Source organism: Phaethon aethereus (genome assembly GCF_964289735.1).
Source record: "Phaethon aethereus genome assembly, chromosome: 2".
NCBI classification, from domain to species: Eukaryota; Metazoa; Chordata; class Aves; order Phaethontiformes; family Phaethontidae; genus Phaethon; species Phaethon aethereus.
The window spans coordinates 138,441,412-138,459,593 of NC_138582.1; the positions used below are offsets into that span (position 1 = coordinate 138,441,412).

General features: G+C 42.6%; 1 protein-coding gene across 1 annotated transcript in view; it reads right to left on the minus strand.

Moving 5' to 3' along the window:
* The window catches only part of AHR (aryl hydrocarbon receptor), a gene marked incomplete at its 5' end in the record, with an annotated part of 63,784 nt that extends 60,060 nt beyond the window's left edge, over window positions 1–3,724 (minus strand). The window contains one exon of the mRNA XM_081996855.1: window positions 3,669–3,724. Within this exon, the coding sequence (XP_081852981.1) occupies window positions 3,669–3,724 (56 nt within the window). The remainder of the gene's footprint in view (window positions 1–3,668) is intronic.
* Between the last annotated feature and the right edge of the window lie 14,458 nt (window positions 3,725–18,182).

Here is an 18,182-nt window from a genome sequence, read left to right on the forward strand (position 1 = left end):
AAACCACCCAACCAAAAAAACCCCAGAAACCTTAAAAACAGTGAATTTTAAGTGCAGTCTACATGTAATATACATGTACACCAAGACAGGCAAGGTTATTATTTATATATAATAAGTTTATTCTACCTACACTAGCAGCTTTATTGCCTCCATTTCAAATAAGAGGTGCAAACTGCTGTTTATAGCAGATACTGCTTTACACAAAGGAATCTTTTAATGATTATTTTTCTTTTCTGATGGACTTCCATTTTGAAAGCTTGTTCTGGCACTTGTTTGTTTGCCTTGAAAGAATACATAAATAGTTTCATTTTTTTAAATTAAAATATCTCTGCACTGCTTTCTGAAATTACTATGTCTATTCATAATTAAGGATCAACCAGTCAAACATTTTTCTCTGCAGTACTTAATATAAATACATTTAAGCTAACAGAACAAAACCATATCATAATTTCTTACTTAGTCTACTAAAGAAACATGCCACAATGCTTTTTGTGCCCACATAGTAAGAAACATTTAGACCTCCGCACCCCGTTCCTTGTCTATTACGTTTGTGCAGTTATACAAAACAATTCCTACCCAAACACTGAAAAAAAAAAAAAACAAGGAAAATCAGAGCTAGTAGGCAAAAAAACCCCACCAAACCTACAAGATGGAGCTACATTTATATAATATCCTTCACCTAATGTTAGAATCATCTGCAATAAACACCACTTCCATAAGATTTGCATTTTGTCCTTCCTATTACAATACTAGCATATAAATTCAGCAGTTCAGTTAATAATCACTAGAGAAAAGTAATCCAAGACTTAAAAAGAAAAAAAACAAAACAGCCAAAAGCAGGGGCCACCCACTGCTCCTCACGCTTCAGTGGGGAGCAAAACACCCCACAGACGTGCTGCCACCAGGGGGACTCGCAGCATTCAAACATTAAATGGGGAAGAAATTTAAAGGCTCCAAGGTTTTAAGAAAGTGATTTCTGTAGCATATTACAGGCAATTGGAGTGCACATGGTTTAGCAGGCTTTTTTTTTTTTTGCTGTTGTTCAGATGACAAGATAACAAGATGAACTGCAGGAACAGTTGCCTATTAAGTTCCCCCATGATTGCTTTTCTTTTTCAGCTGTGATACTGTAATTCCCTACTGAATCAAAAAAAACATGTTTCAACACTTGGCACTGTCAGGCAATAGCCTGAGATTCCCTCTCAAGTTCAGTTCATTACATGGCACATAATAAAAACAGGGAGTTGCGGGGGGGAGGGAAGTTTCATCAACTGGTTTTGAGTTACCACCATGGCTTTAACGAGTTATTTGCACCTGAAGCAAGAAGTATTCCTTCTATTTAATTTTTTTCCATGGCAACTATGGCATTATATGAATAGCTTCTTCCATTTCTATAAGCTAGCTGCCTATTGCCACAAGTTACCAATTATCATGCTCCAGACTTACACTTATGGCAAATAAAAAATTAGAAGAACTTTCTACAGAAACATTCTATAAAAGGATACTAGTCCTAACATCGTATCACTTTTTTTTTTTTCTTTTTTAAGAGCTGTGAATTCTGGTGGGGGAAAGAAATACCAATTTCAAACCGATTAAAAATCACAGTACTGTCAAACCTTTATTAACCAGCAGCAAGTACATCTTCCCTCCCCCAATCAGTTACAAAAGTTTATTGCCTCTCTCACTTTTTTTTTTTTGGCCTAAAGGTATGGTCTGTAGTTAGTTATGTGAGAAATTGGAACCCTCTGACCCACTAGCAATGTTCTGTAAGGTTGATCTAACAGAAGAAGCAACCGTTTTGAGGGGAAAAGAAACACATAAGCATTACATGCAAGATAAATTTGTCTTGCATAGAAATAATTTCTAGTAACCCAAGCAAGGTGTGTTAATAATCAGCCTCCACTTCAATTTATGGGTGAGCAAACTATTTTAATATGAATGTTGTTTTTTTTTTAAGAAGAAACACTTACTTCTCCCCTTGGTCCTAAAGGGCAAAGTACCTCAATAGATAAATGGTTCCCATTAGTAATAAAAAAAGGCTTCAAGTTCAACTAGTCAGAGAAGCTCAGACAACTTACCTAAGGAGGAGATACATGGAAAAGGATAACTTACATAGATACTACAGTAACATAAAAGACAAGGTTTCACATCCTCTAACGAAGGCTAACCAGAATGTAGTAGCAAGACAGACATTAAGGGATCTTACCAGCAAGGAAGAACACCCGACCCTTTCACAATCAGAACTTGAGAATTATTTGCCTTTAGCTACTAGTAGTCTACAAATACCACCAATAGATTTTTTTTTTCTTAATGAAAAAACCACTCATTCTTAAAATCCAGATCTACAGCATGAATTTAATTAGGTACTTCTACCTTTTTACTTGGAAGTGAATGGTTAAAAAAGCAAACATGACTATTTTCATAATGAATGCATCTTCTAGCAAGGGATTTTTTTTAAAATGCATTTTTAGACTTTCTCTGTTAATTTGTAGGGTGAAAACCCAGCTATATCCATGCATTCATTCCAACAACTCCAACCATAAAGAAGCAAGCTCTCAAGCTAATTCACCTTCCCCTCACACAGTTGTCTGCTATAAATCTAAAAACATATCATTCACAACAGAGTTTCATTAAATATTTGTCATTCTCTCTTTTAATGCTTTTGTATGCTTGGCAGTTATTTACATCTACAGAAGTACCCGGCAGAAACACACGGGGATTTTGTTTAAGCTTTGCTTATTTTTCTCACAACTCGGTAGTTTAGCTTTGCTACTTTTTATCACCTACAAACTCCTGACTTTCAGTTGAAAGTGCAAGTTAAGCATCTCCTCCAGCCTGAAAAATCACCCTCATGAGACCAACCTCTTAGCGGAGCATGCAAAACCTCGGTCTCAAACCTACAGCAGGTGCACAACACGAAATTACTCAGGTACTAAGCTGTTCCCAGAGTTTCAAAAAGATAAATAACAAACAAAAAGCCACCATACGGCCAAATATTTTGTTTTTGGGATTTTTTTTGCCTCTTTCGACCTGTCTGCAGCACTTGGGTTTTTTTGGAGCCGAACAAATAAAAACATCTAATGTAATACCGGAGGGCTGAAGCTGTCTCAGCCCTCCCAGTTAGGCTAAAAATAGCCCCAAAGAGTGGGAACCGGCCGAGCCTTTCCCGGCTCCGGCCCCGCGCTCCCCGCAGAGACACCTGAGCGCGCCGGCAGTCGCGCAGCGCTGCGGAGAGGCCGCGCCGCAGCGCGGGGGGGCGGCGAGAGCGCCCTGCGCGCAGGCAGGAGCGCGGCGGCCATCGCGCGGGGGACGGCCCGGCACCCACCCGCGGCACCCACCCGCGCCGGTGGGGCGAGCGCAGCCACCGCTCGGGAGCCGTCACCTCAGATGCCTCCCAATCTAGGTCAGCCGGCTGCGCCGCGCCGCCGGCACCGCTCCCTCCTTCCACCGCCTCGACCCTCCGCGCCCCGACACTCCCTCCTTTTTTAAAGAAAAAAAAGGCTGAAAACAATAAAAACCCTGCCGGCAGCCCTAGGCACCACCTCTCCCGGGCGCCCCCACACCGCGCCACCGGCCACCCCCGCCGGGCCTCCACGGCGCGGTGCGCGGCAGGACGGCGCTCCGCCGGGAAGCCGGTCTCTCCCTCCCGCCCCGCGGGGGCCGCTTACATTTTCTGCACAGGTTTCCGCCGCTTGCGACTGGCGTAGGTGACATTGGGGTTCATCCTGCCGCGGCTCCAGCGCCCCGCGCCGCAGGCTCCGCCGGCCGGGGGCCGCCGCCCTCCTGCCCGCCTCGCCCCGGCTGTCGGGAGCGGGCGAGCCCCACCGGCGCCGCACGCCTTCGCCTCGCTTCACCCGCGGGCCCCGGCCCTGCTGTCCGCGGCCGCCCGGAGCGCGCGCGCTCGCTCGCAGCGGCGGTGGCGCCTTCCCCGGCGCTGGGAGAGGCGGAGGCGCTGCGGGGCGGGGATCCCAGGTGATCGGCGGCGGCTACACCCACTCGCCGCCCCCAGAGGGCACAGGTGTGGGGGCGGCCGGGGCTTTCCAGCGCCGCTCGCCCCGCGTCTCCCCGCCGAGGCGACGCCGTCTCCCGCCCAGCTCCCTGTGCGGCGGCAGCAGGAGGGTGCGCGGCGGCCTCTGCACCCCGGCGCGGCCGCCGTCTGCTGGCCGAGCGCCTGTCAGCGTGCGCGGCGCCGGGCCGGGCCGCGCCGCGCCGCCCCGCCCAGCGCGGCCCAGCCCCGCGCCCGCTCCTCCCGCCGCCGCTGCCGCGCTTCCCCGGCCGGGTCCCGCCCCGCCCGGCTGACAGCCGCCACCGCCCCCTCGCCGAGGAGGCCCCTCGAGGCGGGGGGACGAAGGGAGGAGGGGGGCAGCCGTGCCGCCATGTTGGGAAGGTCAGGCCAGGAGAGGGAGGACCGGCGCGGCGCCGTGGGGGGGATGCGCCCACCCGGCGGCCGGAGGGGGGGGCCGCAGCGGAAGGGCGCCGGGATGGGATCGGGGAGGGGAAAAACCCCGACCCTGGGGTGGCCGGGGAGGGGTGCGCGGGCGGCTCCCGCGGCAAGTGGAAAGGAAGGTCAGCTGCAAGCGGCTGCCCAGCCCTTACAGCAACAAAACCGGGAGAGGGAAAAAGCACAGCGTTCCATTTTGAAAGAAAAATGACACTACCTCAGTAGCACGATGGGGCCTGTGTCTGCCACCCCGCAACCCCGGCCCTGCCGCCTCCTCCGCTTCCCGCCTCCCTCGGGCCGAAGCCGTCAGGGCCGCCGAGCAAAGAAACCAGAAGTAATACCCGACCGCCCGAAACAGGGGTGGGAGGGAGCCCGGGGTGGGAGTGCCGGCGCGGGGAGAAGGGGAAGGCAGCGGGCTCCACCGCGGGCTGGGACAGCCGGACACCTGGGGAAAGGAGGAAAGTCACCGGGGCTAGGCTGCCGCTCACGAAGCGCTGAGGGGACTGGCGCGGCTTAGAGGACGAGGACATGGTTCGTATCTCATTAGGGGGTAAATCCCTGAGTTAGTGCACTGACAGTTCAAGCTAAACGCCTATTTTAAAAGAAAGGAGCAGCACCGCAAAATTGAGAGGTGCTGCCAAGCTGCTGGCAGATAAAACCATCCAAGAGGAGTCCCGGTGCCTTTCTGACCAGCTGCCGCTTCTCCCGCCCATTTTCTTCCTCTGTTTCCTTTCGCAGCCGCAGCCGAGCTCTTAGTCCCGGAATAGCCGCAATAAATTTTGTCTCAAACACTAAACTTGGGAGCCTGGGAGTCGCCCCGTGTAAACACCAGTTGTACGCGGTCACGGCTGAGACGGGAGCCGGGAAAAGCTTTCCTCTCCCCCCTGCAAAGGCGCCCGCGGGGGATGGCCGAGCCCACCTGCGGGCTCAGCGCCGGCCCCGCTGCTCGGTCCCGCCGCAGCCGACCGTGCCCGGCCGCCGGGAGGCCGAGGCAGTGTCCGTGGTGCTGGTGCGGGGCTGCCCGCCCGCGGGGGCTGGCCGGGCCGTCAGCGTTGCACCGGCGGCTGCGAGCTCGCACCTTCCCTCGATGGCTCCTTGAAGCCCCGGTTGCGCAAGCGTCTCTGCTCCGCTAAGCTGAGGGAGGTGACGAGCGGTGGCCCAGGTATTACCGTACGGTAAAAACCCGGAGCTGTACAAAGCCCGGCCCCAGCCCCGCAGCACGGCGGCTTCCCCCAAGGCCGCGGCAGGGCTCAGGCGCCAGCAGCCGGGGCGTCCCGCCGCCCGCGCCTCCTCCGCGGGCGCTCGCAGCTGGGGTTAGGCAGCATAACGCGCGCTTGTTTACCAGCTTAATTGCTCGGGTTTAATTGCCTGGGAAGCTATCCCAGATGCAAAGTACGCTGAACCACAATATGCAGATAAAATTAATTTGTCTAAACCTTAACGATGATAGTGTGCTTGCTGGTATGCCAGGAGTTGATCAAATGATGTTTTGAAAAATACGTCTGTATTTGTAAAACAAAAATTAAAAAAAATATAGTAAAAGAACCATACCCCTTACAAGGTCAGTGTCTTGCAGTCACATTCCTGCCACATTCCTGACCCAACACCTTTGCAGAGGACATCAACTAACTACTCGCTAGCTTCTGTCTCTCCTCAGTCCCTTTCCTCTTCATTCTCTCTTCACAAGATCTTTCCAGCATCCTGCAAAAAAGATGGCCAATACTGTACACCACATCTTGCTTCCTTCTCTTCTCCAGCCTCTTTCTTCTTTCAATTTTAGGGCTGTAACTGGAAATGAATGCATTTTCTTCACTCCAAACCCGTCCATCTATCCAAGTAGTTTCTTGATTCGTTTCTTCCAGCCTAAACTTCCTAGTCCCTTTCAATACTCTTTCCACTCCTAGCCTCTCCCTGCTCACTCTTTTTTTTCCTCTGTCAACACAAGTGTGCTGTGATCACTCTGTACACAACAGAAATTGCTGCTCTGCTTTCATTCTTCTCTTCAGCTATATTATCTTTGTGTTGAGATCTTACAGGCATTGTTTAAGGCTCATCTTCTAATTTTTAATTAAATTGCTTCCAGTCTGTCTTTTACTTCCTCACTGAGTTTGCACAAAATCTCTAGCAACTTCTTATTCTTCACTGGAACTCAAGATCTCAACAGTTTTCTTCACATTTTGTGCTACTTAGATACTGTCAGAGACATCTATACTTACACTGTCTCATCTGCCAGCTCCAAATCAACATGAAGAAGGCTACACGAAGAAGGAAGTAGGCTTTAGCCTCCCATGATGAACTTCACCTCCCAGTTCCCTTCTGGGGCCATGGGAACTTGCATGGTGCCAGTGAAGTACTGTGGTTACTCTTCAACTCCCTAATTTGGAAATAGCGAGTAAGGAAAACTCATGCTGCCAGACAGAAACCACATATTCTCTACGTTTGCAATCCACTGCCTGCTACTGGAAAACTGCTCCTATGGGTCAGCCATAAACAGGAGATTTCACATGTTCAGCACACAGAGAATCAGAATGTGTGAACAATTTCCTTACGTGTCACTGGGGCCTAAAAATTACCTGTATTTATTTATTTATTACAGTTACCTAAAAATTGCTGTATCACATTATCCACAGCTTTTGCAAATCTGTCCTCTCCTGATGTTCTTGCTGTCTCTTTGCCCAATTCGTAGTTTCAGTATTTTCTTTTATAATTTGGGTAAAGATCTTGCCTCATGTTCCTTGTACAACAAGTGAAAACTATACAACCATGATTCAGCAATCTTAGAGCCTTCTTTACTCCATAAATTTTTTGTTGGGCTTTTCTTTTTATGATTATTCCTTTTTAAAGTCATATTTTGTCAGGTTTAACAACATGTTTGGTCTTGCAAAAGATGACTGTGCCTGATGTCATGTGAACAATTAAAAGGATTTAATTCTTATGCAGATCACTTTCAAGTCTATAGTACAGCTCTAACTAGTCTCTTCTCAATTTATCTCTAGGCTACTACGCAGGTGGCTTAACTAGGTCTAAACTAAAGGTCACATCTTCCCTTCATAAATTCTCTTTTATCACTTTTCTCCGCATTGCTCAAATCCAGCATTTTTGCCTTTGTAGTCATGAATTGTGATGCCGTCCAATTACAAGATTTTTAAGGAAAATGTGTTTGTGCACCTAGTGAACCGTGCCTTTCCCTATCCCCGGCATGTGTGAGGTGCCATATTAATGAACATGTTCTTTCGTGTGTGCTTTGTGGTTATCATCCTCTGAAGCTTCCAGAGCTCTCGCTCGTCAGCAGTCACATCTGCTGCCCTGATTCCAAAATGAGCGATAATCTTTTGCTCCACGCATCTGTTCTGCCCCATTTCTGCTCCTCCTGCCCTGCACAGTCCCCTCCTCGGTTCTGTCTCCTGGCCCCTCACTCGTTTCCCAAGGTGGGAGCTGTTTGGAAGAGGGGACTTCTACTAAACAGGCAGAAAACCCGGAGTGGGCTGGGGTTTCACAAGATCACCACAAGACCAACAAAAATCTTGCCATTTGGGAGGAATTTATAAGAATTATAAACACTGCTTGTTATCTTAGGGTCATCTCTGACTCATTTCTAGCCTTTATTCTACTCCTTCTGTCCATGGCCAAAATTTTACTTCCCTCAGCTTAATTCTGTGTGCTGACTTGTTTTAGCTGTCTCCAGTGCAAATAACACAGAAGAAATCTGGATTGGTTATCTGTGATTACTTTTCTGCCTCTCTGGAGATGAGGAAAGAGGATTGTGATTTAAAATTGTGATTTTTGCAGCTCAAATTTTGGGGAAACACAGAACTATTGCTGCTTTATGTGTTATTGTCCATGCACCTTTGTTCTGCTAAGAAAGAATACCTACAGTAACTCAGATGACTCTCTTCATATTCAATTCAGGGAATTAATCATCGAAGGAAGTTGAATTAGAGTCAGCGAATAACCTATATACTGATTCTTTAGCAACGGGGAAGGTCACACATTTTACTGTGAGGAACCAGGAATATTAAGGGAAATTCTGTCTCACCTTTTAATAACTTAAACAGAAATAATTGTACCTAGAAAAAAGAAACTTGGTGGTGGGACTAATAGTACACTTCTTTATGATGACTTTTCTTATAGAAACCTCATTTCAGGTACCAGCTGAACTGTATAAAGTTTTAATGATAATTAGATTAACAAGAAACTTTTTTTCCTGCTACTTGTATCTTTGCCAGTACAGGACAGAACCAGCACATTCTTTTTCTCTTCTCCCATCCCCACACCTGGCTCCCCACTCCCACTACCCTTGCAGGAGCTTCTGATATGCCAGTGTGTAAAATTACACCCAGTTTTCTATTAAGTATTTAAGCTGGGGAGCATTTCCAGAAGTTGAAGAGCCATATAAATGATGAAAAATATGAAACATTATTAATATTTGGGCAAGTAGCCTATGATCCTCACATAAGGGTTAGTGCTGAACATTCTTTGTTAATAAAGGTATTTTAATTATTTCAAATTCATTACATTGCATTGATCCAATGAAATCTATAGTCTTAATTGTTCCAACAGGGCTCAGGAAAAGATCCTAAGTAGACAAAATACATGTTTAGAGACAATGTTCAAGATTTTTTCACTTGGAGAAAATTTGACAAAGTAATAAGCATCATCTGTGAGGCAAAAATCAAGATTCTGCTCAGAACCTATAATGTATAGAATGAGAAACACATTTCATCTGTAAGTACAGGAAAATAAAGGGATAAAGGAACAACAGTGTTATAGAGTAAATATAAAAATCAGAACTTTGTTTGCTATTCTCACGTTTTCTCTCATATACACAAATGAGCAGACAAGAACAAGTTTATACAGAAACAAACTCCCAGTTTGAGAACTCTTTTTTTAAATCTAAAAAAAAAAAAAATCTGAAGAGATGTACAGATATGGCAGTGAAAAGCCACTCATTATTTGAATCCAACCTAATCCACTCCCAATCAAGAGCCGAGAGCATAAAGTAATCAGTGGTCACAAGTCCATCCCTTCCCAAAGGCAAGTCAGGAGGACCTGGTAGAACTTCTTGACCAAGACACCAGCAGTTGGACACCTGTATGACTGACCACCACTTCTTCCTTCTTCCTTCCTTCCCTGTTGAAGGAGTAGGTTTATGTCTGTTACATCAACATACAAGGAGTTATGTCTGCAACTACAAACCCATGTAAAGAAAAATACTCTTTCTGCATACATTGTACAATGTTTCTGACAGTCAAACTATCGGAGTCAACAAATACCTTCTGTTCCCAAGATCCTTCCTTCCAAGGCTCACTGGCACACAACAAATCAGACCCATACTACTTTATTTTCTTAGTTTCGAAACTAAAGTGGCTGCATGCAAACTGCAAATGGCCACTGACCTGTGCTAGCCCCTGAACTGCCCCTGGGAGTTATGTGGGAACATGCCAAAACTGTGTAAAGGACAATTCTAACCATTTAAAACTACCAAGGATTGAGTTTTAATGTCCAGGAAGTTCCATGGCACTTAAGTTTACTAGTACAGTTATAAACTTGGAGTGTATTTCCAATGCTTTTGGCTATAAATGAAACAAATAACCTACAATTATTAGTATGCAGAAGCAGGACAGTTTTGATCATAACAATAAATGACCATGACAATCATCAAATGTGGGCAGCATATGATCCAGCTGCACCAACATATGATCTTGCTGCACCAAGACCTGTGCTGTTACACACAAAACAAATACTTAAAGAGCTGATCATTTTACTTCTGCTTTAAAAACACTACTGAACTACCTTTATTAACAGGACTTTGTTGCTAAATTGGCTTAAAATATTAACAAAACCTGTGGTTTGAGAGGGCCTGAACGAAGCTTAGAATTATGACGGCTAACTCTGTAGGCTGCAAATTCCCTTTCTGCTCTCATTAAGAGGAAAGGGTATACACAAAGTAAGACTAATGAGTAAAAAAAATTATCTAAATTAGAAGTGACAATGCAATTACCATGCTAGAGTTTAATTTCTGTATCAAGAAACCTGAGCTAATTTTAATAAATATAGCCAGTTGTCACGAATTTTAATTTAGACTTATAAAACCTTAGTCCGTGACTAAGACAAGCTGCAGGTATTGTGTTAACATCGGTTGTATCCTCTCTCCTTTTAATGGGACTTCCTATCAAATCTAGTAAGTATACATAGAGAATAATATGAAAAAATAGCAAATAGAAACAGAGATGTCTGTATGCCAGAGGCCAAGGCTAAAACCAATGCACTATCTGTATAATCACACAGAGAGGTTTCCATGAACATACTGCGTAATTAATAATAGACAAGAACGAACAAACAAGAAAGCCCAAACCCCGCGATTTTAATACCTACTCAGGAAACAACCTGAGTGCCTGAGAACACAAATGGGGTACGTTAGTTCCATTCAAACTATTTTCATCGACAGGATACAAAATACAGTCATTCATTGAGTCCATAGTTCTGGAAAGCATAGTGAGCTGTACCTGCGTCATGCCTGGCAGCTAATTGCCCTACTCATCGTTTGCAGCCTTCTGTCACAAGTAGACTACACCCTCATGTCCAGGACTTACTCCTACAGACTGTTTCTCAATAAGCAATTGTGCTTTTTGTAGGTTTTGTAATTCAGACCTGTAACATCTTTCCCTGTCCAGAGTGACTATAACTTTCCATCATCCCAACAGTAAATTTTATTTGATTTCAGCTGTGACTGTCACACCTGAGGAAGTCAAGAGAGAAGAGAGGACAATGAGTCTGTTAGGGCAGGAATGTAGGGAAACAACTGGCTCCAGGGAATTAAAACCAGCATGAATCCAGAGAGCTACAACATTACATAGAGCAAACAACAACGTTGGAGAAAGGCTAACAGGAGCAGGTAGCTTTGCTATGGCAAACACCTGAACACTTTTATTCTACGAACAGTAGTCATGGCATGTTTTTTCTTCTCAGCATTACAGAAGAACACGCACTTACTGAAAACTGCCCACAATCTGGCTGATGTATTGTTTGCTTTATCCCTTTTTTCCCACATTTATCCCGATTAAGCGTACTAACTAGACAGTGCTCACGTATCCATAAGCAAGCCGCAACTGTTGCTAGCTACATACCATCTTTATAGGGCCATTATCTCCGGTTTTCTGAATCCAGTCTGGCCCAAGGGGTAACCTTTAGTATTTAACACTTGCTAATAATGGGTCTTCTGAAAACATTCTAATCAATGTGCCCTGCACACAAATGTTTAGCTCCTTGTTTATAGTGACTTATTCAGTTAATTTTTATTACTAGCTGTGTAGCATCAGCTTCAGCATAGAGCCTCAGGTGCTTTCTGGAAAGTAAGGTTTTAACAATGATGTCAGCTATGCAGAAGCTGTCTCTTAAATTTTTGTATATTATAGACATACAAAACCAGACCAATGTCTAAAGTGTTCTTTTGCAGTTCAGAATGTTCTTTAAATACTTTTCTGTTTACACTAATATCATTGAAGATGCTAAATTAGAAAACTCTCTGTCAGGGAAGAAAAGCTGTTCCTCTGTTCTGTCTCTTTTAAAAAAAACTTGCCTTTTTTATACCTTGTGTTCTATATAGCATATGTAACTTTGTAATGTGTCTAATAAGTAAAACATTAAAGTGGAAAAAAAGCTATCATAGGTATTCTTTGTAATAAAATCTTGTAATAATCTTTTTAAAAAAAGTACTTGTCTTTAGTGCATTATTCTTTAACTTTCTTTAACCTAGAAACATTAGGAAAAACAGCTTCCAAACCTGCACATTGCCAGTTTTTATGACCATCAGTGGTCTTAGCAATTCCAGTGATCTCAGCACAATAGTGTTCAGAACTGTTTCTTCAGTGTTTCAACAAATATTCTTATTGTGTCCCTATAGCTACAATAGATTGCATCACCAAGATACCACAAAGCTTTAGAAGTTTATCATTTCCCTTAACTAGTCAATGGAGCTGCTATCTAGTCTATCTGCCAGAGATTAAAAGTTGCTCATTTCAGAGTTATAAAATATTGCTGGTTTATTTCTAAGGGCATAGATCTGGACCCAGTTTGCAGCTTCTTTCATAAGGAAGGCTTAATAAAAGAGGTATCCTAGAGGCAGCAAGACTCCAGCAAGCATGAGTTTTTCATCCAGGATTTCTCTTTTAAGAATTTCCCGAATTCTACACTTGGTAAGTTTGGATCTAGGCTCTTTCAGGTTACAAAATTAAGGGTTGGATTTCTCTAGTAATGGGCAGAATGATAGGTGGTCCTTCAAAAGTAGTTGATAATGCTTTCAAGGAACGCAAGACAATATTTTGAAGTAGATTGGGATTTGAAAAGAAACCAAACAATAAGCACAGAAATTGGATGAGGTGGTCTCATCCATGTTAAGAAAGAAACAAATGGCCGCAAGCTGGTCTATCTGAGCCTTTCAGCTGACCTTCAGGCTTGGCTTAAGGTGGCCTGTGGTCTGCATAATGGCCCAAGACTGGTTTGATTTATTTTAAGTATGTTTCCAAAGTTGGAAGAAGTAATTTCTGATCTTGTTGCTACCTTTACCCTAAAAGAATCGGGAGTTACAGCTGAAGGTTACTTCAGTTACTGAAGTTATCTTACTGAATGAAATGTAACAACTTTGTTACATTTCGTTTTTTCTGTTTTCTAGTGAATATTCCTGCTATCCCTACTAAAAATATATAGTAACAATGATATGCAGTGTATTGAGTCTATGATTCAGCCAGTTCCCTAATTTCATCAGATCAGAAAAGCTGGCAAATAGTCTCGTGCATGCTAGGCAATAAGAGAACACAATGTTGTTGTTCGTGCAATATATGCATTCATTATCTGCTAAAAGCAATTAAGCATCTCTATGGAATCTTGAGATGTTTAATAACAAAATAATCTTGTAATCAGTGTTTGGAGTCACAGACCTTTTAAAGTCTTACTCTCTGAAAGTAAGATTCATACAGTACATTCCCAGAAATGCAACCAGAAGTGAACTGGAAGATAGAACTGGAAAAAAGGAAAGAGAATAAGCATAGCAGACAAGGAAATCTGGAAAGAAAAACAGACAATAGTTAAAACAGTTTGTTGTTGAAGAGAAAGTTGGCAATGGTTAAGGAGAAACTTGTTCCCTGAGATGAACAAAAATAAGACATTAAAAAAAAATCTAAAAAAATAAGAAATAAAAGAGAAAATCACAGAGTTTCACTATTAGCTCATAGAACCATGGAAGCTGTTATTTTCCAATAATTCATTTAGGAAAGGCACTGTAGGATCTAGTGATCTATATGTTGTTGCATTAAGATGTCAATGGCAGTAGTTACAGTGGCAGAGAGCCATACAAGAAATTCTAGAAACTTAACAACACATCTATGGCTGAGCTGCAGTATGTGTGTCTTTGCCAACATCCAGGCTCTACTTAATTTTCTAGGTAGATGTTGCCCTTTATGCCCATGTTCTAGAATCAGCCCGTCCAAAAAATGGAGAAAGAAAGGGAAAGATATGGGACTAATCTTCAGTTTGTTCCCGTAAAGACTTCTCATGGCCTTTTGGCTCTGCAGAGCATATTGTGAATTTACAATAATTCTTCCTCAGTGAAGCCCTCAGGGAAGGGCATACACAGGGAAACCTCCACCTCCCCCACCACACAGTCCTGCAGTAAGCTGAAAAAAGAAAGCATTTCTAAAAATGGAGAGCTGAAAACAAATTTACTTTGGGATATTAGTCTTCCTGTAGGAATCTCTCACCAGCCACAATTGTTTCAGCAGTCCATGTTCCAGAATGTTATGGCTAGATAACGTTTGTTCAAGATGTATTGCTACCCTTGTATAAAATATTTAGGTCATTCCCATAACATTCTCAATATGTAGCAAATATGTATTTCGCGGTCTCCATTGTTTAAGGCCAAAGTTTGAACTAAAGTCATGACAACATTTATACTGGACACAATGAAGCAGTTATCTTGATCAGGGCAGAACCTGGTACTTACCTTGTGTGTGTTTTCCCTTTGTTTTCCTTCCCTTTGTAGCTACACAGATGGAAGAAACACAGCTCAGTGGGTTTTTTCGCCCTTCATCTAAATTGTTTCTGTTGTAGGCAGAGCAGAATAAAGCAAGCTGCCAGTTTAGTATTTTTGGCCTAAAATGTTTACAGTTCCTGGTGGTTGGAAATATGGTTACCTTAAAATCATGGCTGTGGGCCACCTGAACTGCTTTTATTAGATGAAAATAACATTAAGTACAAGAATTTCAGGTATGTTTGTGACATTCTATTCCTGCTATGGTTATCGATGCTGTGACTCTGCTGAGCTTGCTCCTTCAGCATCTATGTACAGTCTACCCATAAGCAGCTGAATAGTTGCTACCATAACGCAATATCACACAGGCATGACTAATGACATTAAACTTGATGATGCTGCTGTAGAAAGCTTAGGCTTGTAGTGGCTAGAACAACCTACTGTGATCCCTTCCAAGTTTATTACAACTGCAGTCCATAAGCAGTGCAAGCTACATGAGATATATATATATTCATCAAACTATCCACAAAGATTTACATATGCCTAACATACAGTCAGAAAAACAATAATTTCTAAAATCAAGCTATATGCAGACTTAGAATTTTCTACAAATGAACAAGCAATTCTGCTTTAAGCATGTGTCGTAGGGGAGGGAAAGGAAAGAATATCATATCCTTTTTGCTGTTGAATTACTATTATTAACACCAGGCATTTGATGGAGTTTAACCAAGTGTCTTCCACACTGATAATATATTTGCATGTACCCAAATAGCAGAGATAACCCATATTTTCAGGAATACTTGACAAGAATGACAAAACTTACAGACTAAGCTTTGAACAGTACTCCTTATTCTAACTCACCTGTGTCTTCTTTATGAAACAAAACCTTGGTTTTGAGTCACTAGGTCATTTCCACCTATAAAAAGCACAGAAATCACTGGTAGTATTTCTCAAACCTGACAATCTATTTAGCTTAACAGATGTACAGAGGCATACTTACAGAAACAAATCAGCCCTTTTCAAGCTTGTTGTTTAAGAAAATAATCAGGACAGCAAGCTGATGACACTATTCCTTGTCTTCTCTTGCCACTGAAACTATAGCAATAGTGATATAGGGAGAAAAAGCGTATCGATTTCTAAAAATCTATGGCTTCCATGCGGGTTATTAGATTATATTAGAATATCCAGTTTATCTCATTCCTAGAAATCACTCCAATTTAAGACAAGTGTCTTTTTTTTTTTTTTTTTCATCAGCCCTGAGCCGCATGCTGCTTTGCAAGGGCTTCTGTTGAAATTAATGGTTCATGCAAACCACAGGTGCTGTTAGTCCCTGAGCCTGGGCGCAGGTGAGGGTTGCATCCTGTGGTGGGATCAGGTGAGCTGCAATTGAATTTAATTTTCTCTCTTCCCTTATTTCCTACACTCCAGCTTCCACTAGAAGAAGAAACATCAATAGGAAGGAAAGTCAGCGTGCACTGTGTGTCAGGGTAGCTGAACGGCGGGGTCAATTACAGACTACTCCAGCTCGAAAGTCTAAATGCAATCCAGGAAGAGATATTACTGAATATAAAGTTAGCAGAAGCTAAGCAATGATGAGTACTTTTGCAATTTCATCATACTTTTCTAAGGAGTGATAGGATTCAGAAAAAAACCCAATGGACTCTTTGGTTTGATGAGCAGGCACCTGTACTGCCAGATGCACGGGTCCCCGGGCTCCCGTAGCCTTCCAGTCAGTATTCTGCAACCCAGTCACTCCGACCAGCGATGGGGTAACAGTCTCAAACATTCAGCATGGCTCGCTCAGGAATTTCAGCTGGGATTTGGACCCTACAGGACTTTCCTTGGGGGAACTTGTCACGGCGTGTTTGTGCTGACAGAGGGCTTTAAGAACAGAGTAATTTGTATCGCCTTTTGCACAGTAAAAAGCCTTTGGGAAAAGTAATAAATAAATAAATCCACTTTGTGAACAAATCCCACCGTTGTAAAGAAAACAAACAAAAAATCACCTTGTGGTTTTGAACAGGTATCAGTGGCACATTTTTGATAGCTTCGCCTTTCTTTTATTTGGAAGATTCTTGAGATTTTTTATTTCCCCTGGTCTGAGGATTACTGACTTACCTATGTTGTATTCTTCCCAAGCACTCTTATCCCAATATCCCAATATCCCCTGTGTAAAAGCACTTTTCTCTACAGCTTTGAAGAGGTATAGGGAGGGTGTACCAGTACCATTGTTTTACCTTTCTTTCTCACTGTTTTAACTCTTCCTTTATTGCTTTCTTTTATCTAACTCTTAGCTGTTGAACAGGCAGGTTACAATACAAAGCTAAACACATTAGTCATTGAAAGTACTTCCATCAACCTTCATCAAAATGCGTTTTGTTTCTTCTGCAGCTGTACACTGCACAAAGACACATTGAAACTACACACAACTTTGGTTATTTTGAATGCATGGGGAAAACAAGTAACAAGCACAAAACAAGTAAAAAAATCCAAGAGTAGAAATATCCTCTTTAATTGCTTTCTTACTGAAATTAAACTGTTTTCTTCAAGAACAAATGCTTAAGTTGTCTAAGTTCAGCACATGAAAAGTGATATTAGAAGTAATTAAAATAAATACTTTTATTTTTTGCTTATGGCAATGCCTACATGCAGTTTTACCTACTATGACTCTTATTGTGTTAGTAAACAAATACAGAAGATGAAATTAGAAGATATCAATAATACTGACTTGTAAACACATTGGAAATTTGTACTGTGTAAGTTGAGACCTATTGTTATAATGTAGACTTTTTTTCTAGAGGGGAAAAAAGTGGGAGAGAATCAGAAAAATGATTGATTTGGGTTGAACTGAAACAACAATCTTTCTGACTTCCTAGAAAAATGAACACAACCTTATCTCCAAGTTTCTTTTCCAAAAGAAAATTTCTTCCTTTAGGCATGCATTAAGGTTTCCAACCTTTGGAGTGAACACTTTAAAAAGCACTGCAATTTTTTTTTTTTTCAATGTCAGTTGAAACACGGTCAGGATTAGCGCTCAGTGGATTTGCTAAAACAAGCAAATCTCATACTCATAATGAATAAACTACGTGGATCCAGCTGTACTCAAAATGGATGCAAATTTGCTTTTTGCTACAGGTTTATACAGTACCATGCACAATCAATCCATTCACAGGTGGATTTTGATTTCACAGTTTTGAATGGACTTTTAGGCACACTTTCCAAGTGTTACTTATTCCATTTGAAGCTATCAAGCTGAAATAAATAGGCATCAGTTTATATCCTGCATAATAATTAATAAATAGATTTTAATTACCCTGAGATGTTGAATCTTGAAAAGTCAGAATTAAACTCAACATCCTGCCTGAAATCTAAGAGAGTACCTTACGTTCCTTAACATACATATTACAAATGCAAATAACACAATTAACACACAATGCAGGTAATGACAAAGACAAAACCAAAACCCAGCAGCAATATATGGGATGCCCAGTTGCGAAATTGCTCCTGAAGACCTGGTACTGACTGGAAAACACTGCAAAGCAGGAGAAGAATTCCCAGGAAATGTTGTTTTTAAGGAATCATTGCTCTTAAGTGGTTATGCCGCAAGCAAGCGTAAGGATAATAATAATAACACTAATTTAAATAGCTAATAAATAGTTCCTGAACCATAAACATACGGCACAAACCCTGACTAGGCAAAAGCATAGTCATGCCTGT